The sequence below is a fragment of the Tenebrio molitor genome, chromosome 1 (genome assembly GCF_963966145.1).
Source record: "Tenebrio molitor chromosome 1, icTenMoli1.1, whole genome shotgun sequence".
Taxonomy (NCBI): Eukaryota; Metazoa; Arthropoda; class Insecta; order Coleoptera; family Tenebrionidae; genus Tenebrio; species Tenebrio molitor.
Window position 1 is genome coordinate 28,792,658 of NC_091046.1, and position 27,474 is coordinate 28,820,131.

The 27,474-nt window shown below is 34.1% G+C and overlaps 1 protein-coding gene across 1 annotated transcript; it reads left to right on the forward strand.

Moving 5' to 3' along the window:
• The first annotated feature begins 1,955 nt into the window (after nucleotides 1-1,955).
• Nucleotides 1,956-21,383, forward strand: kl-3 (dynein heavy chain 8, axonemal kl-3). The gene is made up of 60 exons (XM_069045592.1): nucleotides 1,956-2,192; nucleotides 2,270-2,492; nucleotides 2,543-2,691; nucleotides 2,747-2,945; nucleotides 3,000-3,163; nucleotides 3,377-3,553; nucleotides 3,611-3,934; nucleotides 4,182-4,325; nucleotides 4,524-4,798; nucleotides 4,849-5,188; nucleotides 5,238-5,364; nucleotides 5,423-5,827; nucleotides 5,883-6,062; nucleotides 6,113-6,266; nucleotides 6,323-6,546; nucleotides 6,603-6,742; nucleotides 6,794-6,974; nucleotides 7,037-7,199; nucleotides 7,259-7,433; nucleotides 7,485-7,903; nucleotides 7,962-8,402; nucleotides 8,470-8,641; nucleotides 8,696-8,849; nucleotides 8,902-9,263; nucleotides 9,311-9,516; nucleotides 9,565-9,785; nucleotides 9,844-9,992; nucleotides 10,043-10,179; nucleotides 10,236-10,482; nucleotides 10,535-10,647; nucleotides 10,696-10,922; nucleotides 10,978-11,075; nucleotides 11,137-11,255; nucleotides 12,774-13,002; nucleotides 13,051-13,237; nucleotides 13,288-13,635; nucleotides 13,702-13,820; nucleotides 13,876-14,212; nucleotides 14,274-14,544; nucleotides 14,602-14,831; nucleotides 14,887-15,103; nucleotides 15,161-15,479; nucleotides 15,532-15,758; nucleotides 15,812-16,211; nucleotides 16,267-16,434; nucleotides 16,494-16,709; nucleotides 16,761-16,898; nucleotides 16,959-17,255; nucleotides 17,311-18,044; nucleotides 18,092-18,640; nucleotides 18,942-19,218; nucleotides 19,267-19,465; nucleotides 19,521-19,782; nucleotides 19,836-20,075; nucleotides 20,131-20,298; nucleotides 20,349-20,490; nucleotides 20,542-20,731; nucleotides 20,783-20,904; nucleotides 20,961-21,122; nucleotides 21,178-21,383. Exons 1-60 carry the CDS (start codon nucleotides 2,064-2,066, stop codon nucleotides 21,301-21,303), a joined length of 13,812 nt encoding a protein of 4,603 aa, XP_068901693.1. The 5' UTR covers nucleotides 1,956-2,063; the 3' UTR covers nucleotides 21,304-21,383.
• The last annotated feature ends 6,091 nt before the right edge of the window (nucleotides 21,384-27,474 follow it).

Below are 27,474 nucleotides of genomic sequence, written 5' to 3' on the forward strand. Positions count from 1 at the left end.
CACATTGATTTGACAACTTTCAAAACTGCGCGACTATCAAAGAAATGTCAACTCTAACCTACCCACACAGTTGCCACATAAATTTTCGTACATAGTTGCCAGATTTATCCACAATTATTTTGAATCACCCAATATTCACATTTCGATTTCGATTGCAAGATCGATGTTCAAGTAAACAATTCGATTGGTTTGATTCCCAATTTCACAATCAGCTGTCAAATGACATTTGTGCATGTAGGCAAATAAATTGAAATAGAAAAAACAACTACATACTACATTTATTGAACAGATCGCGAAACAATACAAAAGTAAAAGCACATGTAATTTTATTTTAATTTACTGGATTGCGTTTTTCCAGATTTTTCTTCAAATCTTCCAGATTTTTTTCCAATTGAAAACAAAAAAAAGCATCAAGCAAATATGTAGCTCCTACTGTCAGTTATGATCGGGAGTGCATACAAAAATTATAATTTTTGAAATTTGTCCAAATTTTCCGACTTTCCTTTGTAATTGTCCCGATTTTTTTTTCCGAAGACTTAGCCAAAACCCTAACAAACAAAATCAAAAAAGAATTACGCATAGCCATCATTCGAATCCTGAGTTAACGTCTTGATTTCTTACAAAAAAGCAGTCAGTTTTCCCCGAATTATTTTAATTTAGTTTTTCCAGATTTTTCTCCAAATCTTCCAGATTTTTTTTTTCTATTTAAAACATTCAATTGAGTTATTTCCATCCCGGGGCATATCGAACAAAAAAAAAAGAATTAATCAAATATGTCATTCTTATCGTCGTCAGTTATGATCGAGAATGCATAAAAAACTATAATTATTGCAGTTTGCCCGAATTTTTCGACTTTCCTTTGTAATTGTCCCGATTTTTTTTTCCTGAAAACTTTTTCACGACTATAACGAACAAAACAAAAAAAATAATTCTGCATATCCATCACAAAAAAGCACTTTCAGTTTTTCCCGAATTTTCCGATTTTCCGAGTAACTTTTTCAATTTTTCTTTACATAAAAACCTCATACGGATTATTACGAACATTAAAAAAAGAAATTAGCCAAATCGTTCCAGTCGTTCCCACAGAAAAAAGCACTTTCAGTGTTTCCCGAATTTTCCAATTTTCCGAGTAACTTTTTCAATTTTTCTTTATATAAAAAACTCATACGAATTATTACGAACATAAAAAAAAATAGCCAAATCGTTCCAGCCGTTCGAACAGAAAAAAGCACTTTCAGTTTTTCCCGAATTTTCCAATTTTCCGGGCAACTTTTCCGATTTTTTTTTCTTTTTAAACCACCCCTGAATTAAAGCGAACAAAAGAAAAAAATAAATATTCAAATCGGTTAAGCTGTTTTTGAGTTTTAGCGAGACTAACGAACGGCGATTCATTTTTATATACAACGTGTAACAGAAATAAGTACATTAATTTTAACTGGTAATAGAACTCGTCAAAAGGAACAACTTTTCTACCTACCATTTTGCCGAAAAACGATGTTTAATTCCAAAAAAAAATTGGAGAGATTTTTCACTAAAATAACCCTACGCCACTAAATACTGCAATGGCTAATTGAGATCAGCGCTAATATGAAAAAAACATACATTTTCATCCAGAAAACGTGTTTTAACGCCGAAATCGAAATTCAAATAAATCTACCCGTATAGCAAAAAATCCACTTCGTAAGAATCTGGTTGTTTCACGTTTTTAGGTAGCTTAGTTTTGGAGATACGAACGGTTTTAGGAAAATCTTTCCTATTTTTTTAAGCCACTACGCATGTTTTTCGCCAAAATGGCAGAGAGAAAAGTTGTTCCTTTTGATGAGTTCTATTACCAGTTAAAATTAATGTACTTATTTTAGAAACACTCTGTATATAGATTTTATTCATTTTTTGCTCATTACATCAAAGAGTGTAAAAAATATGAATTTAAGTAAACAGTTACCATAGGTTGTCAAAATAACAGACAAATTTTAAAATCTATATTTCACATAGATTTGAGAATTTATTTTGTTCACAATTTAGTGTATTTATTGTGTAATTATAGTTTTAATACAGAAAAAATCATGGCAGAGGCAGATGATTTTGCGATGTTAATGGATGTCGCCAAATATATTGCTAAATCAGCAGAAGCTACAAAAAGATCTGGAAGTGCAACAGCTTTCGCTCTAGCTGAATCCTTCAAAGAAAAATTGGTATACATTGACACGTTTTATAATAACATCTTATCGTCCTTATTGAGAACATGTTTAATATACATTTATTCTGGTAGGTGAAAGCCAAAGAAAGACGGACTCAGCGGTTTCAGGAATTACTATTGCCACACAGACACATATGTGACATGATAGCGATGCATTTAGCTGTTGAACCGAATGAAGTTCTTGAAGCTGCAGCAGACAGCGACAGCCACATTGAACTATTAGACAAATTACTTAATAAAAATGGCATTCACGGACTGCTAGTCTATTATCAAGATGGACCTGGCTACGAAATTGGTATTTCCTTAAATGTTCAATCTGTTCTATTTCTATGAAATGTATTGCAGATTCTGGACGATTTAATCCAAATGCAATAGTAGACATGGTAATCAAACGCATTTATTTTACAGACGGAATGGACGCTGCAGTAAAAGATATAGTCATTGCTGTATATAAAACAGCAAATGTTGACGTTACTTTGAAAAACATAAATGATGTATGTGATCATTACTAACTAACATTACCTACTGAATAACTAATTTAATTTTCAGGCTTTGTACTTTACAAGATTTGATATTCAAGCGGAAAATGGTAATTCGGTGGCAGTTGCGTACAATCTTTTGGCCGAATTAGTTGACCCTTCTTTCAAGTTGAACAAAGAGTGGGGCGATTTGCCTAAAACAGAAGTAGGACTCAAACAACAAAATAACTTTCAAGGGGATTTTGATTCGTTTGTCGATTTTTTAAAACGTACCTAAAATTTCTCATTTAAAGCGTATTGTAAATAAAAAACTAATATTGTAGAAACTAAGTTGGATCTCGAAATGGTTATTAACTTTAACTTTGATAGATCTTTATACCGACGAGATTTGGTAAATGAAAAAAAACGTATCGAAGCAATTCTTAATTCATCCATTGTGCAACAAGTAGAGGCAACTGTGAGAATTTGGTGCAAACAAATGGAAAGGGTAATTATGCAATGTATTATAACCAATTAATTCTAACAAAATAATAACAGAAGTAAAGTAGTAGCATCATACCTACAATTTTAAAATAATTATACTTTCATATACATAATTATGTATTTGTTGCTGTCGAGTTTAAGTGAAGTGAATTACGAGAATAATTATTTTATTTATTCAAAATTTGTTAAAATTGCACTGAATGATGTGTTATAATAGGCTTTAGTGCAATACCAACAACTGCGAAGGGAAAACGAATTTGTTGGGCCTCTTGTTGAAATTGAATATTGGCGAAGACAACTTGCCCGTTTTACAAGCATAGTGGAATTCCTACAGGATGCACCGTGCAAGGTTCATATTCAATTCTTGGAAGGATGTAAAAGCAAATTGTTGAAGGTAAATAACTGAAGAAATGTATTTTTTGAGAAAAGAAAAATGATGTCCTCTTAACAGGTGTGGACCAAACATGAAAGTGCCGTAATCGAAGCAAAAAATGAATGCGCCGACAATATGAGATATCTGTATGCACTTGAAAAATTTTGTAATCCACTCTATAGATGTGAGGCTACAGAATTATTGCAACATATTCCGCCATTGTTACATGCAATTCGAATGACCTATACTACGTCAAGATATTATAACAATACAGCAAACGTGACGGCACTCTTAGTAAAAGTGTCCAATCAAATGATCAATGTATGTAGGTCCTATTTAAACTGCGGAGGGACAAAAACAGTGTGGAATCAAAAGAAAAAAGTGGTGCTGGAGAAAATTAAGGTTGATAATTATTAATATGTTTCTGTTGCAAGAAACAAATTCGTATTTATTATTTCCTTGTCATTTTTGTAGTCTCAATGTATTATTTTATTACATGAAAGAATTTGTTAATTTCATATAAGCAAATTTCATGAAAATTGCACTGGATGCAAAATATGTCACATATCCAATGATCTTTGTTTAACTTACTAATATGCAATTAGCTTAAGACAAAATTAATTCAGTGACTTACATTGTACTTTAATAGGTTTGTTTGGACATCTATTTGAAATATTACCAGTGTTTTAAACACATTCAAGAAGAAATGAAAGAAGCAGGTGAATCTCCTTTTGAATGTTCCGAAATGTATGTCTTTGGAAAATTCGAGACTTTTAAAAAGAGAGTAGAAGAGGTAAGAATTATTAACATAAAATCAGTAATTTCGAAGCTCGTTCACATTCTTACAATAATTTTAATGATTACATGTCTTTGATACTTGGGTATACCTACTTATACTTGGGTATAAATTGCATTTAATCTCCAATGAAAATTCATAATGCAGTGCTGAATAACAGACATACATATTACTGAAAAAAATTTTTGTTTTAAGATTGTTGATGTTCTTGAGACAACAACAAGATACTCAATTCTACAGAGTAGCACTATTGAAGACATCGACATATTTGCCAATAAATTTAAAACTTTTTTTGAAAACATATCACAACAAGAGTACGACGCATTGAACCACAGACTGCCACATTTTGACAAGGATTACAACGAGTTTAAGCAGAATGTTGTTGACACGGAATGGGAATTAGAAGAATTTGTGGGTACATCCTTAGAAAAAAACATGAACGTCCACAATGTGTTAAGATTGCTAAAAAGGTACTGGTTTTCAATAATATCTGGTCAAAAGTATAACGAGTATTATGTAGATTTGAAAAGTTGAACCTCGAATGTTTACACCTAGACGAGCGATATTTAGAGGCCATGGAAATGTTTCAACGAGAACTAGAGGACTTGCGTGATCGTTACAATGAAGATAGACAATCGCCTTTATTACCGAGAAACATGCCACCTGTTAGCGGAAGAATCATGTGGATAAGACATTTGTACAGAAGAATGGAAGAATCCATGGAAGTTTTCTTAACAAAGCCGCGAGTAATGCGACACAGAAACGTACAAAAATGTATACAGCTTTATAATGCACTTGCAATGGTTTTCGTACATTACGAACAAATATATCACGAAGCCTGGTACAAATTTGCCGGCCAAGTACCAAGAATGAATTTAATCTGCTGCAGCTAAAATTATGCTTTTTTAGGTACGCGCTTGTTTAAATACACCCATATTGACCAAGGATCCAAAGACGAAAAGATACAAAGTAAATTTTCATTCTTACATTGTTGAAGTAATCAGAGAATCAGAATATATGTATAAGCTCGATCTTGGTACAACAAAATCAACATTTCATTTTACCGGAGTGTAATAATTTTCGATTGATTTTAGCTGTACCTGATGTCGGTCAAGTATTAGTTTTTTGTAAAGAGAAGATACTGAATTCTTATGAAGTTATAAAAGGTTTAGTTGAAAGAAATGACAATATAAAGAGCAATATTCCACCTCTGTTTATTCCTTTAATTCGACTGCAATTAATGAAAATGGAAGATGCATTTAGACCGGGCTTTTCCGTTATCACGTGGACTTCCACCAAAATACCGGAATATTGTGAAGAAGTGACTAACGTTTTGGACTATATCGAAATGTTTGTTAAAGAAGTTAAAGACATGAAAGAAGCTAGAATTGATGAAGTGTTGGACGCTATCGCTACCACCAGTTTGGTACATCTTCCTAATGTAGCTCTTATACCTAGCGAATTTTTGGATCAAAACAAAAAATATATGGACCAAGCAGGTTCCTTCCAAATCTATTATTTTTATGCATCAGGAGTATATGTGCTTTGTTGTAGTAAAAGAAATTGAGTTAAAATCATCAACTGCTGAAAGAGCTGTAATTGACCTTATTGAAAAATTTTTGAGCGTAATAGAACAACCAGAACTGCAAGAAAATAAACTGGATTGGTTAGATCCTGATAGAGCTATAAAACCTGTTGGATCCGCATCTCGTTTAAATGTTTCTCCCGAAGCAGGTAGGACATAATTTTTAGTACATAACTGCATAAAATTAATTTTTTTAAAGCTTTTAAGGAAATCGATAGAAATATTCCACTGGATTTGACAACAATTCACAATGACTGTTTAGAGTTATTCGCGTTTTTCAACATGAAACTATGTGAAGCCTTGGTTAAGTGTGTAAAGCTGTCTTTAGAACAAATTAAAAAAAGGACTGCCAGGTAGTCACATGAATTATTTTTTTCATTATAAATTGTTAATGGTTTGTTTTCTCTAGTTTAAGAGATGACAGTAATGCAATGAATACACCGATTATGAAAACCAACATGGAATTACAAATTCCCATTATTGTTATTAACCCCACGTTGGACGAAATTCAGAATTTTTTTACTCAAGTGATAACAAATCTTCTTGGTACTATGAAGTTTGTTTGCATGTGGGGACAACGTGGAACTAAAAAAAAGGCACCAAGAGATAAACCATTGAAATTTAAAGATATTGGTAATCAATAATATTAGTAGAGAGAGAGAAACAAATTAAAGTTGAAAAATTTACAGCTAAATTAGTAGCAAAAGCTCCTCCTCCAGATAGAAATTACTACAAGGTTGTATCAGAAAATAAGGAAATTATTCGTATCTTTATGAGTCTTCAAGGTGTGATGTATCTGTTGAAGCCAGATGTTGCAAAACTGTTACAAGTATTTGATCCAGTACAAGAACTGTTTCATTTTTAAACATTTTCTTTACAGCAATATCTGTCTTATTCATATTTATGGGCAGAATCAAGAGTTGATGAAATCGAAGAATTTTGCAATCAGAATCCTTTAACTGTAGAAATAGCAGAGAAATTTCAACACTTTGAAAACAGAGGTGAACTTATTCGAGAACTTCCCGAAAGTCATATTGTAGATTCGATTCAAATCGATATGGGTAAACAAACAGATACATTTACTGAGCGGATTACTGACATATTTTCGCATCGTAATTTGTAGAAAAATTTAAGTTAGCTTTACTTGTGGAATCAGATGCCTGGAAACATATTTTGGGTAAGAATCTAGGCAAGAGATACAGAGCAAAACTTTTGGAATTAGTTGATTTTATTAAGAACAGAGAAAAAGTTTTAAATAAACCTATAAAAGATTTGGATGACTGCAGGTATGTTTATTAATCTATACATTACAGGTGAAGGATGAATTGTATTTCCAATTTTATAGACTTGCCATGGCATGTTTAGAAATGATTAGAGAGAACTTTATTGAAATAGATTTGGATTTGATAAATATGGAGGAAGCTTATAACATATTTGGCAAATACAAAATTGACATTCCGAAAGAAGATACCGAAAGAGTTGAATCGCTTAGATTTAATTTTCAGAATATGGTCAACCACGTGAGTTTGTAAAAATGCATTTTAAAAATGAGCATTAAAATATTTGTGTAGGCCAAATCGGTTCAAGAAAATATATGTAACGTTCAAGGTCCATTATTGGAAGAGTTAACAGAAGGAGTTTCCAAATTTAGAGATGAAGTTGAAGCTTTTGACATTGATTTTGAATTAAACGGCCCCATGATACCGGGACTGTCAGCTCGAGAAGCTAGTGACAGAGTGTTAGCTTTTCAAGATCGCTTCGATGAATTATGGCGCAAATTCGAAATGTATAGTAGTGGTGAAAAATTATTTGGGTTGGAAGTCAATGATTACCCAATTTTACACAAGCGCAAGAAAGAATTTAATCTTTTGAATAAACTTTACGGTTTATATTTGGCAGTTAATCACAGCATTGATGGATATTACGATATCCTTTGGGCTGATGTTGATACGGAAGCAATCTTTGCCGAGCTTCAAGAATTCCAAAATAGGTAGCGGTTATGTTTTTTTTTTGTTAATATTTTAAAATAATGAATTATCTATAAAAAGGTGCCGAAAACTTCCTAAAGCTATGAGAGAATGGCCTGCATATTTGGATCTAAAGAAAAAAATAGACGACTTTTCAGAAACCTGTCCTCTTTTAGAACTTATGGCCAATAAAGCTATGAAAGAACGGCATTGGAAACGAATCGCAGCTACGACTGGTTACACATTTGATATTGAATCTCCTACATTTACATTAAGAAATGTCATGGAAGCTCCATTGTTACAATTCAAAGACGATGTAGAAGACATTTGCATAAGTGCAGTTAAAGAGAAAGACATTGAGGCAAAATTAAAACAAGTAATAGCTGATTGGTCTGTTGTCGAATTGTCTTTCTCGCATTTTAAAAGTCGAGGTGAACTGTTATTAAAAGGAACTGAAACTGGAGAAATTATTATGGCTCTTGAAGATAGTTTAATGATCATGAATTCTTTGTTGAGTAACAGGTAGGTACATTTAACTAACGAAAATTAACGATTTTATTTAAATTTATTTAAATTTAAATTATCTCAGATACAACGCACCTTTCAAAAAGGACATTCAAACATGGGTTCACAAGTTGGTAAACACTTCTGAGATTTTAGAGAAGTGGTTGGTGGTTCAAAATTTATGGGTCTATTTAGAAGCGGTTTTTGTGGGTGGTGATATCGCCAAACAATTACCCGGAGAAGCAAAAAGATTCAATGTAAGAAATCATTTACCCACTTGTATCTTAATACATTCTATTAAAATTTTGTAGAACATTGACAAGTCGTGGGTAAAAATAATGACAAGAGCTCACGAAATTCCGAATGCCGTGGAATGTTGCACCGGAGATGAAACAATGGGACAATTGTTACCTCACCTATTAGAACAACTTGAAACTTGTCAAAAGAGTTTAACTGGATATTTAGGTATCTACTTTACAATAACGTTCAAAATTTATTTGCAATACAATATTTTTAGAGTCAAAAAGATTATGTTTTCCAAGATTTTTCTTTATATCTGATCCTGTTTTATTGGAAATTTTGGGTCAAAGTTCCGATCCTACATCAATTCAGTCTCATTTGCCCAGTTTGTTTGATGCAGTATACAGAGTGGAATTTGATCCGAAAAGACCTGATACTATCATAGCAATGATGTCTGACCTAGGAGAGACGGTTAATTTTGAAAAACCGGTCCAATGTATTGGAGGTGTTGAATTATGGTTGAACAGTCTTCTTGAAATGGTTAAGGAAACTGTGAAAACTGTAATTGCGGCTCACGCACAACTCTTAACAGATCCAGAATACGATTTCATTCAGGGGTTTATACCATTCTGCGCGCAGGTACAAACATTAAGATCTGATTTTAGTTTGTAAACAAATGTTTTAAGGCGGGCCTTGTTGGAATTCAAATTTTATGGACCAAAGAAGCCGAAATTGCTATCCGGAAAGCTAGAGTGGATAGATTTATAATGAAAATTACCAATGCGCGATTCTTGGAACTTCTTAATGCCCTTATTGATTTGACTTCAAAAGATTTGTCACAAAGAGAAAGAATTAGATACGAAACAATGGTGACCATACATGTTCACCAAAGGTAACCAGCGATAGATAAAAATTTGAAAATTATAAAATATTATTCTAGGGATATATTTGATACAATTTATAAACTTAAAGTAAAAAGTCTCCTAGATTTTGAATGGCAACAACAATCTAGATTTTATTATAATGAGGAAAATGATGACGTGACTGTAAAAATAACGGATGTAATTTTTCTTTATCAAAACGAGTATTTAGGTATTACGGAAAGATTGTGCATAACACCATTGACCGACAGATGTTACATTACTTTGGCTCAAGCAATCTGTAAGCAAATTATTTGCACTTCACCAAAACGCTGCTCAATCTCGATGTATTACTGTAGGGATTAACATGGGAGGTGCTCCTGCTGGTCCAGCTGGAACTGGTAAAACAGAAACTACGAAAGATATGGGAAGAACATTAGGCAAGTTCGTGGTTGTATTCAATTGTTCGGATCAAATGGATTTTCGAGGTCTAGGAAGAATATTTAAAGTAAATTTGGAAATAGCTAATGTTCTTTATTTACTTTTTTTTAAATTAAGGGTTTAGCTCAATCGGGAACGTGGGGTTGTTTCGATGAGTTCAATCGCATAGAATTACCAGTACTTTCAGTAGCGGCTCAACAAATTTACATCGTACTGATAGCAAGAAAAGAAAGAAAGTCGACTTTTATATTCATGTGAAAAAGTATTACAATGATTAATGAACAATATCTAAATATTTTTTAAACCGCAGGGATGGTGATACCGTAACAATGAATATAGAATTCGGAATATTTTTAACTATGAATCCCGGTTATGCAGGAAGACAAGAACTACCGGAAAATTTAAAAATCATGTTTCGCAGTGTTGCTATGATGGTGCCAGATCGACAGATTATTATCAGAGTAAAACTGGCATCTTGTGGATTCAAAGATAATATAATATTGGCTCGTAAATTTTTTACTCTATATCAGTTATGTGAAGAACAGCTGTCCAAACAGGTAATTAAGCTGTTACTTTTATTTGTGTTTGGAACTAATTTGAGTAATATAGGTTCACTATGACTTTGGACTGCGCAATATTTTGTCGGTGTTACGAACCTTAGGAGCACAAAAACGTTCTCATCCTACCGATACAGAAGAAACCATTGTCATGAGAGTTTTAAGGTGCTATTAATCAACTTTAAAGAATTTATGTTAGATTTTAATTTTTAGAGATATGAATCTCAGCAAACTTATAGATGAAGACGAACCATTATTCCTTTCATTAATTGAAGACATGTTTCCCGGAATTAAACTGTCGACACATTCGTGGAAAGAATTACAAAAAGCTATCACCAATCAAACTGCTGAAATGGGTATTATAAATCATCCACCGTGGAACCTGAAGGTGATTCAACTGTATGAAACTTCTTTAGTAAGGCACGGTCTAATGGTTTTGGGTAAAAAGTCTTAAAATAGTGCATAATCAGTATTTGTATTTTATCAAAAATCAAGGTCCAACGGGAGCTGGTAAAACACAATGTATGCATTGTTTAATGAAATCTATGACAGAAACAGGATTACCACACAGAGAAATGAGAATGAATCCGAAAGTATAATATTTATTTATTATTAATTTATTATAATGTTATCAAATTCATTGAAAACTTTAAGGCAATAACAGCTCCTCAAATGTTTGGAAAATTAGATGTGGCCACCAACGATTGGACGGATGGTATTTTCTCTACTTTGTGGAGACGAACTTTAAAAATTAAAAAGACGGATTACTGCTGGTAATAATGGGTTTTAGATGAGTTTAAAAATGTAGTAAACTGAACTCTAAAAATTTGTCAAAGGCAAAATTTCTTTTTTGAAAAGAATGCGCTTGTTAAATATAAACTATAATATGTGCCAATAAAAATGCACCACCAAGAAGGGGTCAAGTTACGAAGTCAAAAATTTCACAGTTTATTTCTCTTAAATAAAGAAGTAATTGATTTCATTTTGGAAAAAAATTACAGAAATTAGGGGAAAAAATAATAAATTGTCACTTCACCGTGGTTAGTACCTAATACCTACATTCCCTAACTCGCTGGGACATGCCCCGAATAAGAGGATCGATTTCTTCTTGAGGTATCTCATTCAAAGCTTGCTGTAGGTGCTGTGGCAGCTCCTCCAAACTGTTTGCTTGTTGAGGAAAACATCTTAAACCTAGACCCATGATATCCCATATGGGATTTAAATCCAGCGACCGAGTTCGCCAAGGAAGAATTTCTACCTCTGCTTGTTGCAGAAAGGTCCTACTAATTTGTGTGATATGGGGTCGGGTATTATCTTGCTGGAAAACTACTCCAGCGCGTTCATTTAGCAAAGGTAACAGAACGGGTCTTAAGATCCCATCGATATACCGATGCGCATTTAATCTGTCTTCGATATAGACCAAAGGATCTGTACCCAATGCCAATGGAACCCCATACCATAACACCTGGTGTTCCACCGCCATGGCCTCGTACAATAAACTCCAAAATAGGTCTCTCTCCACGGAATCTTCTAATCATTTGACGGCTGTCATTTTGCCACAAACAAAACAGGGATTCGTCATTAAACATTACTTGATCTCATTCATCGACATCGACACGGCCGGTAGGAGTGAAGAGCAAACGATGCAATACGTGATAAATGGTTCGGAGTGGCACCCTTTGTCTTAGGTCTCTTACCCAATCCACTCCAATTGCAACTGAAGGGTGAAACCTATCTCTTAGAGCCAATTGACTGAGACGGTGACCTTCACGTTCGTTGGTTCTTCTAGGGCGTCCACTTCCTGGTCGACGGTGTTAGATGCGTTCTTCAGCCCACCATGACCATGCTCGAAGAACCGCGGAATGGCTTTGGTTCAAACACAGCGCTATTTCACGAAACGAGAAACCCGCTTCGTGCATGCCGACAATTCGCCCCCTTTGTATTTCCAGGCATTTATGCTTTCGCAAAAAATACAGACTACTCTGACGCTCCAGTTTAAAGAATTACTGATAACCAGTGCCTATCTTTTTCAGGACGACTCTCAAAAAAACCGAAGATTAACTTTTTTTTTGGGTCGTTTTTATCATCAACTCCTAAGATTTGGTAAAAATTTCGACTTTGTAACTTTATCCCTTCTGATTTTTATTGGCACATAATGTATACCTGTAGAAAATTCTTTAATAATTTAATAATTATATTTTCCACAGTATTCGTAAGAGACTAGCCAATGCAGACAATCATTAGTAACATTATTTGTTTAGTTATTAAATTTTATTTTTACATTATGTTAGGTTGGTCTTGGATGGTCCCGTCGATGCTGTGTGGATCGAAAATCTTAATTCTGTATTAGACGATAACAAGACATTAACACTCGCTAACGGGGATCGCATCGTAATGGCTGTCAATGCAAAATTAGTTTTCGAACCTGACAATGTAGATAACGCCAGTCCCGCCACGATATCCCGCATGGGTATGGTGTTTATGAGTTCATCTGTACTCCCATGGAGTCCCATATTAGAAGTAAATTGACATCAAACAATGTTCTAAACTTACGTAATATTTTTTTAGGCTTGGTTGAAAACCAGATCTCAACAAGAGGGTGATGTATTCAGAATTGTTTTCGGAAAAATCTACGAAGAACTCCATTCTTTTGTACAAGTTAGACTTAAAGCCAAGATGAAAATAACTGAAGCTCTGTATATTCGTCAGTGTTACGATGTATTAGCCGGAATTTTAGACACTGGAGATGAGACAAGTAAATCGGCCCATGACATTTAACGTCATAATCATAAAATAATATTACAGAAGTGTGGACTGACAAACAACTGGAACGGTTAGTTTTATTTTCAATTATGTGGTCTGTTGGAGCTGTGTTAGAACTGGAAGACAGAAGTAAAATGGAGCAGTTTGTTACAACTCATCCATCAAAACTTGACTGGCCAAAATGTGGTGAAAATGAAACAATTTTTGAATACGTTGTTAATCCAAAAACTGGAACGTGGCAGCACTGGTCCGATCGAGTGGAGCAATTTGTGTATCCAACAGACACTGTACTAGAATTTATCAACATTTTAGTACCCAACGTTGATAACGTCAGAACAGCATTTTTAATTGATACTATCGCAAAACAGAATAAGGCAGTTTTATTAATTGGTAATTTCACTTTTACTTGGTAAAAGAACTGTAAACACATCTAACAAGTTCACATTTAATTTTTAGGAGAACAAGGAACGGCCAAAACAGTAATGATAAAAGGTTATACGCAACAATTTGATCCTGAATATAAATTAAGTAAATGTTTTAATTTTTCTTCTGCCACTACTCCAAACATGGTTCAGGTAAAACTGTGCAATTTTTTGTAATATATTCATAGTTTTTCCAACAAATTTATAGCGAATAATAGAATCATATGTCGATAAAAGAGTTGGGACAACTTATGGTCCCCCTGCTGGTAAAACTTTAACAGTATTTATTGATGACATTAATATGCCCGTCATTAATGATTGGGGTGACCAAATAACCAACGAAATTGTACGCCAAGTTATGGAGTGTGGAGGGTTCTACAGTTTAGATAAGCCAGGAGATTTTTCGTCAATTGTTGATGTTATGTTCCTTGCAGCAATGATACATCCAGGAGGTGGAAGAAATGATATTCCTCACCGATTAAAAAGACAATTCTGTGTTTTCAATTGCGCTTTACCTAGCGTCAAAGCAATGGATGTAATTTTTAGTAAGTTAATGATAACACAACAACACAACAAGATAAAATTCTAATGTTCTTATTTTTGTAGAACAAATTGCTTGTGGCTATTTTTGTGTAGAAAGATTTGAACAAGAAATTGTTGATTTTATTCCTAGACTTGTACCACTTACTAGAAATATTTGGCAACAAACAAAAATCAAGATGCTACCTACACCAGCTAAATTTCATTACGTGTTTAATTTAAGAGATCTCTCACGAATTTGGCAAGGAATTTTGACTGTTCAACGATTAGAATGTCAAAATCTTGTTTCGCTGCTGAAATTGTGGCAGCACGAGTGTATAAGAGTTATTGCCGATAGGTCTTAGACTTTAAAAAAATTAAATTAATAATGTAATAATTTAAATACTTACTGCAGGTTTACAAAAGCCAAAGAAAGAGACTGGTTTTTACATTTGCTAAAAACTGAAGCAAGGAAAGAACTTGAAGATGATTACGAATATTATACAGAAGACGTTACTTACTGGGTCGATTTTCTTCGAGATCCACCCGAAGCAACAGGTGACGAACCTGAAGATTTTTCTTTTGATGCACCAAAAATATATGAAGAAGTGCCTAGCTGGGAATTTTTGAAAGAAAAATTATTTGGTATTTACAATCTACAATTTAAAACGTGTACACATTTAAGTTTTAAATTGTTCAGGTTTCATGGATCAATACAACGAGCAAGTCAGGGGTGCAGCAATGGATCTAGTACTTTTCCATGACGCCATGGTTCATTTAATGATAATTTCTCGAATTGTCAGAACAGCAAGAGGAAATGCATTATTAGTAGGTGTTGGAGGTTCAGGAAAACAGAGCCTTACAAGGCTGGCTTCTTTTATCGCAAATTATAAAACTTTCCAAATTCAGCTCACGAGGTCTTGAATGGTCTAGATTTTTGTGATAATTTTAATAAAACGTTAAAATCCTTTTAGATCCTATAACGTAGGAAACTTAATGGAAGACATGAAATATCTTTATCGTGTCGCAGGATTTGAAGGAAAAGGAATATCATTTATTTTCACCGATAATGAAATTAAAGATGAAACATTTCTTGAAAGCCTTAATAATATTTTAAGTTCCGGTGAAATAGCAAATTTATTTGCCAAAGATGAAATCGATGAAATACAAACAGATTTAATTCCGGTAATGAAGAAAGTCTTGCCCAAAAAGGCTCCAACTGGTGACAATTTGTACGAATTTTTCATCGGTAGAGCTAGATCTAATTTACACGTAGTACTTTGCTTTTCACCGGTATGTTTAAATGAAATTAGTAACAGTTTTTCAACAATAAGATATTTAACAGGTGGGTGAAAAATTCAGAAGCAGAGCGTTGAAATTCCCTGGCTTGATTTCTGGTTGTACGATTGACTGGTTCTTTAGATGGCCCAGAGATGCCTTGATCGAAGTATCAGAACATTTCTTAAACAAATTCGACGTGGTATCTACACCAGAAACCAAACAAGAATTAATATACGTAATGGGCGAAATACAAGATTATGTAGCTTTAACTTGTAATAGTTATTTTGATAAGTATATTAGAAAATTTCACAAAAAGAAAGAAACGTTACGAACTTTTTTTTTAGGTTCCGTCGAAGAGCGTACGTTACCCCAAAAACATTTATATCTTTCTTGGAAACCTATAAAACATTGTATACAAAAAAATTAAATAACATAGGGGAAATGGATGTAAGAATGCGTACTGGTCTAACTAAATTAGTAGAGGCTCAACAGAACGTCGATGAATTAAAGAAGGAACTTATTGTAAAAGAACAAGAAATGAAAGTGGCGACAGACGCTGCGGAAAAAGTATTGGACGAAGTACTGGCAGCTTCGGAAATCACTAACAAAATTAAAGAAGAAGCAACTATTGTAAAGGACAAAGCTGAAGGACTCGTAGCCATAATTAGCGTGGATCAACAGGAAGCCGAGAAAAAGCTGCTTGCAGCAAAACCAGCATTAGATGCTGCAGAAGCTGCTTTACTGGTAATTATTATTATCATCAAAGAAAACTGAACCTAGACTAATCAGAATTATTTAGACAATTAAATCCGCTGATATAGCGACGGTCAGAAAATTAGGAAAGCCTCCATATCTGATTACACTGATTATGGATGCAGTATTAATTTACTTTAAACGAAGACTTGATTCTATTAAACCAGATTATGAAAAAAACTTTTTTGCTTCATCTTGGAATGAATCACTGAAGGTTAACAAATTGTTTATAAAAAATTTATTTTGAATACATGTATGTCATTATTTATTAAGGTTATGGCAGATACAAAGTTTTTAAACAAATTGCAAGAATATCCCAAAGACACAATTAATGGAGAAATAGTGGATTTACTTCAACCTTATTTTGCTTATCCCCTTTATACGTACGAAAGTGCTAAAACAGCTTGTGGAAATGTAGCCGGCTTAATTTCTTGGACGGTTGCAATGGCTGCGTTTTTTGAAGTCAATCGAGAAGTTTTGCCATTGAAGGTAATGTTAGTTGTAATATCGCAAAAGTTTTGTTAACGAAACGATTCTAAGGCAAACTTAGCAGTTCAACAAGCGAAACTCGACAAGGCACAAGCTGAATTGTCTAAAGCAATGGAGCTGTTAGCCGAAAAGGAAGAAGAAGTGCGGCAATGTCAAATACTGTACGAAGAAGCAATGAGACATAAACAAGTTTGTTGCATATTTATATTAGACTTGCGTCTATAAAGTTTTAATCTAAAACAAATTTAGGAAGTTTTTGATGATGCTATGAAAGTGAAAAATAAAATGGATTCAGCTAGTGCACTTATCGATGGTTTAGCGGGTGAAAGGATTCGTTGGACAGAGCAATTGGCTCAGTTCAAAGCCGAAACTGACAGACTGATTGGTGATGTAGTATTGCTGGTCGGATTTCTCAGTTATTCAGGTCCATTCAATCAAGAATTTCGAACCAACATGCAAAAGTTTTGGCTAGAAGTCGTGCTCAAACATAAGATACCAGTAACGATGAGCTTAAATTTGATTGATAGTCTTACCGATACGGCAACTGTACATTAAACGTAGATACATATTTGGGAAAACAATATTCATAAAACAATTTTAGATAGGCGAATGGAATTTGCAAGGTCTTCCTACTGATGAACTCTCGATACAAAATGGTATCATTGTCACTTCTGCTTCGAGATTTCCATTACTGATAGATCCACAAAGTCAAGGAAAGTATTGGGTTAAAGCAAAAGAAAAAGAGAATCATTTACTAGTTACTGGGCTTAATCACAAATACTTCAGAAATCACATAGAAGACGCCGTTTCTTTAGGATATCCAATGATCGTTGAGGACATTAACGAAGAACTGGATCCTGTTTTAGATAATGTATTAGAAAAAAATCATATTAAAGTTGGGTCAACGTTTAAAGTAAAGGTAGGAGATAAAGAAGTCGATGTACACCCGTCTTTCAGAATGTATATCACTACTAAACTTGCTAATCCGTCATATACGCCTGAAATATTTGCAAGAACCTCAGTTATAGATTTCACAGTTACAATGAAAGGATTAGAAGATCAATTATTAGGAAGGGTTATTTTAACAGAAAAGAAAGAATTAGAATCCGAAAGAACCAATCTAATACGTGATGCTACTGCTAATAGAAGAAAAATGCAAGAACTAGAAGCTAACTTACTTTATAAATTAACAACAGTGCAAGGGTCACTTTTAGATGATCCTACTGTCATAGACGTGTTGAACGTTACAAGAAATACAGCTAGTGAAATACGTGAGAAACTGGCTATCGCGAAAGATACAGAAATTAAAATTAACGCAGCCAGAGAAGAATTTAGGTTTGTTATTAATTTGACACAATGCATGCTTCAATACTTATTTATAGGCCAGTGGCTACAAGAGGAAGTGTTCTATATTTTCTAGTGGTTAGCATGGCAATGGTGAACAATATGTATCAAACATCTCTAGTACAGTTCCTAGAAAGATTTGATATATCGATGTTTAGATCAGAAAAGAGCAACATAACTTCAAAGCGGATCGTCTTTATTATAGACTATTTAACATACGAAATATTTAAATATAAGTCACGGGGTTTATACGAGAAACACAAGTACATGTTCGTACTTTTGATGTGCTTAAAAATTGATCTGGAACGAGAACATATAACTCATGAAGAATTTCAAAATTTTATAAAGGGGGGAGCAGCGCTAGATCTTAACGCGTGCCCTCCAAAACCAGCAAAGTGGATTACAGACATGACATGGTTAAATTTGGTAGAATTATCGAAACTACGTCACTTTCAGTATATCGTTCAACAAGTGACGGCAAACGATAAACTTTGGAAATCTTGGTTTGATAAAAACGCACCCGAGGAAGCCGTGGTTCCTGATGGATATAATAATTTAGATACATTTCGAAAATTACTACTTATTCGGTACGTTTGAGAGTTTGATTAAATAGTACATAAACTCCATTCAAAAATCAAAAAACCACCACCTGTTGCTTTAGGTTGGTAAAATTTAAATTATTTAAAAAACTCTGGGTAATTATTTTTTCATACTATGTTGGTAACTGTAAATTATGATATTTATTTGATTCAAAATAAAATTCAATTGCTTTGAATTTCGTTCAAATTGTTTAATTATTGCTCAGCATGTTTCATTTATTGATTCTTATTATTTTTACTTAAACATGCCCAGGAAAACAAGACACTTAATAAACATTTACATTTACAGTGCCTGGTGTCCTGATCGCACAGTAACGCAAGCCACAAAGTATTTGGCCAACTCGCTGGGACAGAAATTTGCTGAACCTGTAATTTTAAATCTAGAAACTCTCTTTTACGAATCCCGGTCTTTAACACCTATCATATGTTTTCTGAGTATTGGATCCGATCCCACACCTTATATAGAACAACTTGCTAAACGATTAGAAACAAAAGTAAAGTCAATTTCAATGGGCCAAGGTCAAGAAGTACATGCCAGAAAACTTTTGACTCAAGCTATGGCTGAGGTTTTTAAACTGTGCTTTTAAATAGTTTTTTCTTATAAAAGGTTTTAGGGTTTTTGGGCAATGTTACAAAACTGTCACCTTTCTTTAGACTACATGCAGGAAGTTCTAAGTCAATTTTTGGAACTAGAAAAAGGAGTTGGCACATTCCACCAAGATTTTCGACTATGGATTACTACTGAAGTACACGAAAATTTTCCAATTAGTTTACTACAGTTATGTATAAAATTCACAAATGAAGCTCCTTCTGGTACATTTATTTATGATTTTTCTACACTGTAATAACTTTTTTTTTTGTTGTGAAGGCATTCGTGCTGGACTACAACGTACATACACTTCAATGAATCAAGATATGTTAGATTATTCAGACGCCTGGCAATACATTCCTTTAATATATGCCATATCATTTTTACATACAGTAGTTCAAGAACGAAGAAAATATGGACCCCTTGGTTGGAACATTCCTTACGAATTTAATTCAGCTGATTGGTTAGCTAGCTGCTTGTTTGTTCAAAATCATCTTGACGATTTAGATCCTAAGAGGGGAGTAAGTTGGCCCACTGTTAGGTAAGATGAGTGAAACAATTGTTATTAACATTTACATGAATAATACATTTTAGGTATATGCTAGGAGAAGTACACTATGGAGGTCGAGTTACCGACGATTTCGATAAAAGGCTCTTAAACACTTTCTGTAAAGTATGGTTCCATGACGACATGTTTCACGATGACTTTGTCTTCTATGAGGGATATAAAATAGTCAAATTTAAAAACGTTTCAGAATACGTGAGTCACATTGACACATTCGCTACCAACGATCCTCCACAAGTCTATGGACTTCATCCAAATGCGGATATAACGTACATTAATATTAAATCATTCACATAGTTGTTTCTAGTTTGCATTGCTTTTCAGTTATCAAACAAACACAATCAGCGACATGTTTTATGTAATGGTATCCATTCAGCCAAAAGAAGCAGGAACCGGTGGAGGGGAAACTAGAGAAGATGCAGTAACAAATCATGCAAAAGATATGCTAGAAAAACTTCCGGCTAATTATGATCCGTATGAAGTGAAAGATAGGTAAATATAATACAAAGTTCCATTAAAAAAGTAATAAAAGGATAACGCAGATTAAAAATTATGGGTCACCTAAATCCCTTAAATATTTTTTTGCGTCAAGAAATTGACAGAATGCAGAAAGTGATAACGAACGTCAGAACAACATTGAAAGATTTGTTATTAGCTATCGAAGGAATCATAATAATGAATGAAGTTGGTGATATTTTATTTTTTTAATACTCTTATTTAGAAAGTCTATTTTAGTCTTTAAGAGATGCTTTAGACAACATTTATGATGCTCGTGTTCCATTTGTTTGGAGAAGAGGATCATGGACGGCAAATACACTTGGATTTTGGTTTACAGAACTGTTAGACAGGAACGCTCAGTTCAACACCTGGTGCTTTGGAGGAAGACCCTTAACCTTCTGGATGGCAGGATTTTTTAATCCTCAAGGTAAGATACTTATTAAATTGCATCATTTTTTTAATGTAAAAAGACGGTAAGGTTTCCTTACGGCAATGAAACAAGAAGTAGCACGAGCTCATAAAGGATGGGCTTTGGACCAAGTTAAATTACAAAATATAGTGACAAAAAATACAAGAGAAGAAATTATGGCACCCCCAATTGTAAGATTTTATGGCACAAAAATATTATCTGTAAGATTTAATGAAATATATATTAGGAGGGAGTTTATGTTTATGGACTACTTCTTGATGGAGCTGGTTGGGACAGAAGAAATGCCCGACTAAATGAATCAATAAACAAAGTATTGTATACTGTCATTCCCGTTGTGCATATTTTTGCCCAGTACGGAGCGGAACCAAAATTAACAACACTCTATGTCGTACGTTCTGTAAATTAAATGAAAGAAAACAAACATATTAAGTATTCTTTTTCAGTGCCCCGTTTATAAAAAAGTAAGAAGAACCGATTTAAATTATATCACGAGTCTGTTTCTTCAAACAATAAAATCACCAGAACATTGGGTTCTTCGTGGAGTTGCTCTACTCTGTGATACACAATAATATTAATTTTTTTTTTCAATTTTTGTGTTAATGAATTTATTTTTGACAAACAAATTAAGATAATATAGTTATTTTCCCAACATCATGTTTTTTCACGTACATACTTATTACTTTTTTTATAAGATCGCCCAAAAATTAGTAAACGCTTTAAGAGTGGTAAGTTGGTAGTGGTGTTGGGTTCTCTCATGGGTTGTGACCTTGAAAATATCTCCGCGAAGGCGGAGCAACAAACCAGTGAAAAATCTGTAAATGAACACTGAAAACGTCGACTACTTTAGCGACGGAGTAACACGTGGAGGAACACAGTCTACTCTAAAGGGCCCCACATACTGCGTTTTCTTCGACGGTTTTGTTCGACGAACAAGTCTGTTCGAACAAAAACGACGAACACGAATTGCACACACACTTCAGCTTTATTTAAAAGTTTTAATGAGTGAATCAAGTTATATTTGTATGCAGTGGCGGCGGCATTAGCTATAAAAGCATATAATTTCCATAAACACGGAAGACTGCGAAGAGTTCTATAAATTCCAGTAAGAACTTTCTGTTAATCTGGCGAAAATCCGTCATTTTCAAACAATAATTTGTCGCGAAATACAAATCGCCAAAATCTGGTTTTATTATTTGGTACAGTGGCCGGCAAAAAAAGTTAGCCATCATTTAAATGTCAGTGTCATTAAAGCATTAATTACACCACGGCCTCCTAGATTCATAATCATAAGAGACTCGTCTCTTATCCGGCCTGCCGCATTCGTAGTTCTAAGCATTATTTTTGTTTTATAGGGTGCGCCACAATACGGGGCTTATGTGTTATACTGGTTGCCTGCCTTGCAGGAAATTATTGTTTTATAGACATGTTTTCAACATTTTTCAACAGTTTTAACGCACACATATATCTGACACTTTTTCAAAATCTCAAATCAAAAAGATTTTTTATGAACAGTAAATTTAATTTCAACAATTTTCTTTTTTATAATTTTTTTTTATTTGTCTGAGTGCGTTACAAAAATTTACAATGACAGGAAGTTCTAATTTTTAAAGAAGTGTCTCACTCACATTTTACCATGAACAGGACAATGAATTAGTGGATTTTCCGAAAGATTGATGCCAAGATATTCTTCAAAACAAAATTTATATTTTCCTTAGGAATGCTTGGTAGAATTTCGTATCCCACCTCCACCCGGCGGCACGGCAATTTTGCCGGAGTACATACACTATTACGGATATTACTATCAAGTAATAGTGCAGTGCTTATCAACATAATTACCGGTGTCTTGCCTCCGCATTTTGACTTTGTTGTGTATTATGTTCTGTGTCAATGTTAAGGAACTTCCTCACGATGTGACATGAGTATAATAATATACCTTTTTGAATTTGGAACAGCTATATCTAAAAGATATGCTTGCTTTTGTTTTTTATTTAAAATTATAATGTCTGGTCTGTTATGCTTAATATGAATGTCAGTTAAAATTGTTTTATCAAAATATAACTTGTAACTGTCATTTTCCAAACAACTTTCTGGTGTATAACTATAATGTCGTTGTGTATTCGTTAATAAATTGAATTTAACACCTAAATTCATGTGTATAATTTTAGCGAATATATCGTGACGTTTTTTATATTCGCTTTGAGCCAAAACGGTGCAAGAAGAAATGATGTGTTCAATTGTTTCCCCTTCTGTTCCGCAAATCCTACATTTATCAATTATCGATTGTAAACCGCATATGTGTTTTTTATAATTTCTTGTATTTAAAATTTGTTACACAGTCTAGGACTGGTTTACTGGTTTACTGTTTTTTTTTTTAATTATTTTAAATTTCGCCCTGGGTCGGAATCGAACCCGCGACCCTCGCGTCCCTGAGCCGAAACGGACTATTATTGAAATTATTGTAAATTGTAAAGGGTGTTTTTTTTAAATTTGGCGTCGAAGTAGGCGTTGGAGAGTCGATTGAGATCGCACCACTTATGTAAAAGCGTAAGATTTAAACAGCTGATCCGTGATCCGTAACCTGTATAGTGCGTTCACAATCGACACTTCAACGCCTACTTCGACGCCAAATTTAAAAAAACACCCGTTATAGTTTGCGAACGAGAAATTGGAATTTTAGCTTCTTCACTTGCAATGGGTAGATTGTAAAAATTATAATAATGAAGATTTACGATAGTGTAAGTTTATCTACCTGCTAGTTACTAAAAAGGGATGCCGAATATCGGCAAAATGCAGATTATTTGTCCCTCCTGGAATGAACTGCTCATAGCCATAAATCTTCATTATTATCTATAATGTTTAACCTTCCCAAAACCCATTGCAAGAAGCTAAAATTCCAATTTCTCATTCCCAAACTATAGACCCACAAATTGATCATTGGGGTAACTTAGCCTTCCTCTATCTTAGTAATAAATTAATTCCAGTAAAGGATTTTCTTTTTCGAATTTGAATCTTGTAAATGTGACAAGCAATAATCACATCCATGGACTGCCTCCGTTATTTTCATAATTAAGTAGTCACATAAAAAAGCTGTTGCCGCCGTCTCAATTTGAAAATTGGTACTTGGCAAATAAGTAAAGGAAGACAATTTTTCTAGTTTTTCCAGAGAACTATCTTGCAAGGTGACTGAAATATTTACATTGGTCCTTAAATTTTGGAATCTTGGTAACATTTTACTACTTGCATATTCTGCGGCACTCATGATATTACCAGTATGATCTCTCAGTCAGGGCCCCCGCAAGTACGTGTTCAAAGCGTGCGGTGCACGCGGGCGGCATCTCCAAGGGGCGGCAAATAGCCTCTTGGCGACGCTGTACGTGTTTCACATTTTAAAACTTTAACAGAAAAAAATTACACTGCATGCACATAAAACTAAAATTTTAATAATTTATTGCGCATAAGATAGTTACATATTTATTTACGAAATGAGTGCGAGAATAGTTATTTATGCAACAAGTGAGTAAAGTAATACTTTTTTTACGAGAAGGAAAATTTGCCGCACGAGCGCAGCGAGTGCGCAAATCCGCCGAGTAAAAAAAAGATACTTTAACGAGTTGCATACAAAAAATTTTTGGCGCCCGTAAGTTTAGATAACAATTTTTTCGACACTCTCAAAATTTGAAAATTTTCTCCTGTGTGAACCCGTGGACCTCTAAAACGCTCGTTTTACTCGCGTTTTAAATTGGCCCACTCATGCCAAAAAAATTCCAATTTACATACGAACTCGCTAAAAAAACTACTAATTATGAACGAAAAATTTTATAATTGCGTTAAAAAATGACACGTTACGACACATTTTTTAACCTAAAATGCGTGCAAAAATAGACCGCTATGGCACTTTTTTTAACGCTTCTTGGCCGATTCAAAAATCACATATTTTATGAACGCAAACGAATGAAAAAACTTGCACTTTTTTTGCCGGACGTTAAAAAAATATTTTTTAAACTCATTACCTTCAAAAGCACATTTCGCGACCGCATACCATTTTGAAGCACTAGTGCGTGAAATCTACGTTAGCGCATTAGTGCGAATGCTTTTGGATTACTTTGAAGCACAAGTGCGCGAAATCGACGTTCCAAAAAGCATTCGCCTTTTTGAGCATTCTGAAAATAATTTGACTTGATAACAATAAACTGTGGTTTACAAAACGCCATTTCTCCAATTTGGATGATGAAAATTTCGAAAAAGTGAAAATAAATCGCTATTAGTTCGATTGACACTTTGGCAAGCGCATGGACAACCGCCACTCTATTCACAAAGGGTATACGACAAATCAGACATAATGTTCCTTTCAAAAAATATTGTACGAACTTCGATGCGAGAAGACGTATTCGGCACATTCGCGCAAATGAAGCACTCGCTTCTTCGTCGCCTGTGCCTCAAATAATGCGCTCAGGCACGAAATAGTTATTTTTGTATTAAGTGCGCAAAATGATTGTTTTTTGTTGGGGCATGAGAATGAGTTTTTGGTCGAGACCGTCAGGTCGAGACTTCAAACTCATTCGAATGCGCCAACAAAACAATCATCTTGCGCACGAAATACAAACACTATTTTTTCTACAACAGCATTTTAAAATTTTTGAATTTTTTAATTTTTGTAAAATTTTCCTTGGATGCTAAAATATTCGTCAAAAAGTTTCCTTGGGTGCTAAAATATAACTATTTTAGCATCCAAGGAAACTTTTTGACAAATATTTTTTCACTATCAAAAATGACATATTTTGCGACTTGATAACGATGCATAAATGTCACGTTTTTTTGACAGTTGTAGAAAAAAAATTATACGTTATCCCAAAATGTCTAAATAGTTTTTATTTCCTTTTGATTCAAAGCAAGAACTTGCAAAAGTTTCTAGAAATTGTAAGTTCCTTTTTTTTGTGATTTTTTATCATTAAATTATTCCAATTATGTTTAAATAAAAATACTTTCAAACGGTAACAAGATGATTCTCGGTGATTTTTTTTTTTGTACCTTTGGAAAAAAAGATTGTCGTTGAAAATATCGGGGCAGCTCAAACCGAAAATAAACTTATTCCAAGTGACAAAAGGGGTAAAAAGGCACGATAAAAGAAAATTTAAAACATAAAAATAGGAGAACATATCTGTTTTTTTTACATATTTTAGATCATTTTAAGAGACTCGCAATTTTGTAGATAAACTTATAACGGGTGACTATTAAAATTTTCACTTAGGGTTGACTATGGATCATTCTTTGTTTTTCTTTGCATCTTAGACACTGACAAGTTTGACATTTCAATAAATGTTTTTTCTCTTAATTTGTTTATGTTTCAGTTGTACTGACTGACATTTGTGGTTCGTTCTTGCGTGTGTCTAAAGTAACAGAAAAAATAAAAACTCGTTCAAAGCCAACTCCAAGTGAAAATTTTAATAGTCACCCGTTATTTTCATTGAGATTTTAACTATAATTTCAGGCGTGGCTTAAAAAATTTCCTATTATGAAGCAACCAGACCCCCCCCCCCCCTGATATCCTCTTTCGCCAAAGGGCGCCAAATTATGAACTCGCACGCGGGCGCCTTTTGACCTCGCGGGGGCCCTGCTCTCAGTCCTATCTTCTATGCCGCATTTAAAGTGATATCATTGGGTAGATTATGATAAGAAATGTTAACTTTATGTCTTGAACTAATACAACATTTTTTCTTTGTTTGTGGCATTTTTAAAGTTTCGACTGCACTTAGTTTTTCAAATTGACAATTTATTATATAAAATGTCATTATTCATACGTATTTTTAGATGCATATACTAATATATGGGTCACATTAAAGTCGCTAGATGGACATACTATACGGGGAATTTTCAAAAACAGACATTTATCGAATGCGACAGGCCGGATAAGAGACAAGTCTCTTATAAATCAAGGAGGCCGTGAATTACACATTTGGATTTTGACGTGACAGAAAAGTGATGGCTAGTTTTTATTGCCGGCCATTGTACTACACCACTGCAAAAACCGACGTTTTTTAAAACCGTTCACCGCACACTTCAGATTTGCTCGAATTGACAAGTCTGTCGAACAAGTTCGACGGACATAATCGGGGTAAACCTGATAATTTTCCTCATTTTTGTTCACGAGCAAAAACGACGGTTTTCCAGACACACACTTCAGATTTGCTTCGTTTTTGTTCGAACAGACTTGTTCGTCGAACAAAACCGTCGAACAAAAACGCAGTCTGTGGGGCCCTTTAGAGACGTCTACGAGACGACACTAACGTAACAAATGACAATGCTTTCCGGTCGGTTTGTAGTGCCCTACTTGAGACCGATATTCGTCGTTTGCGCAGATATGACTCATGAGAGAATCAGAGACCCTAATTATGTACTAAGTATACAGGGTTATTCACGTAAGATGACCAGGTAAAAATGCAACCCAAAAGACAATTCACAAAGCAATCTCGATCCTTATTACATTATCCGGCATTATCATAATGCACAAAACATAGACAGCTTTTAACGTCAGCGTAATGAATGTCCCGTCTAGTCTGGAAATTTCTTTGATTTTTTGGTATCACAAACATAGCGTAGTTTACTAAATCTATATATTAATACGTGAAGGAAAATCTTTGTACCCCTTTTTAAGCAAATTGCGCGCAAAAGACCTTTTCATGCACAAAAAACACTCTCTTCACGCACTTAATATAAAAATAACTATTTCAAATCCGGACACT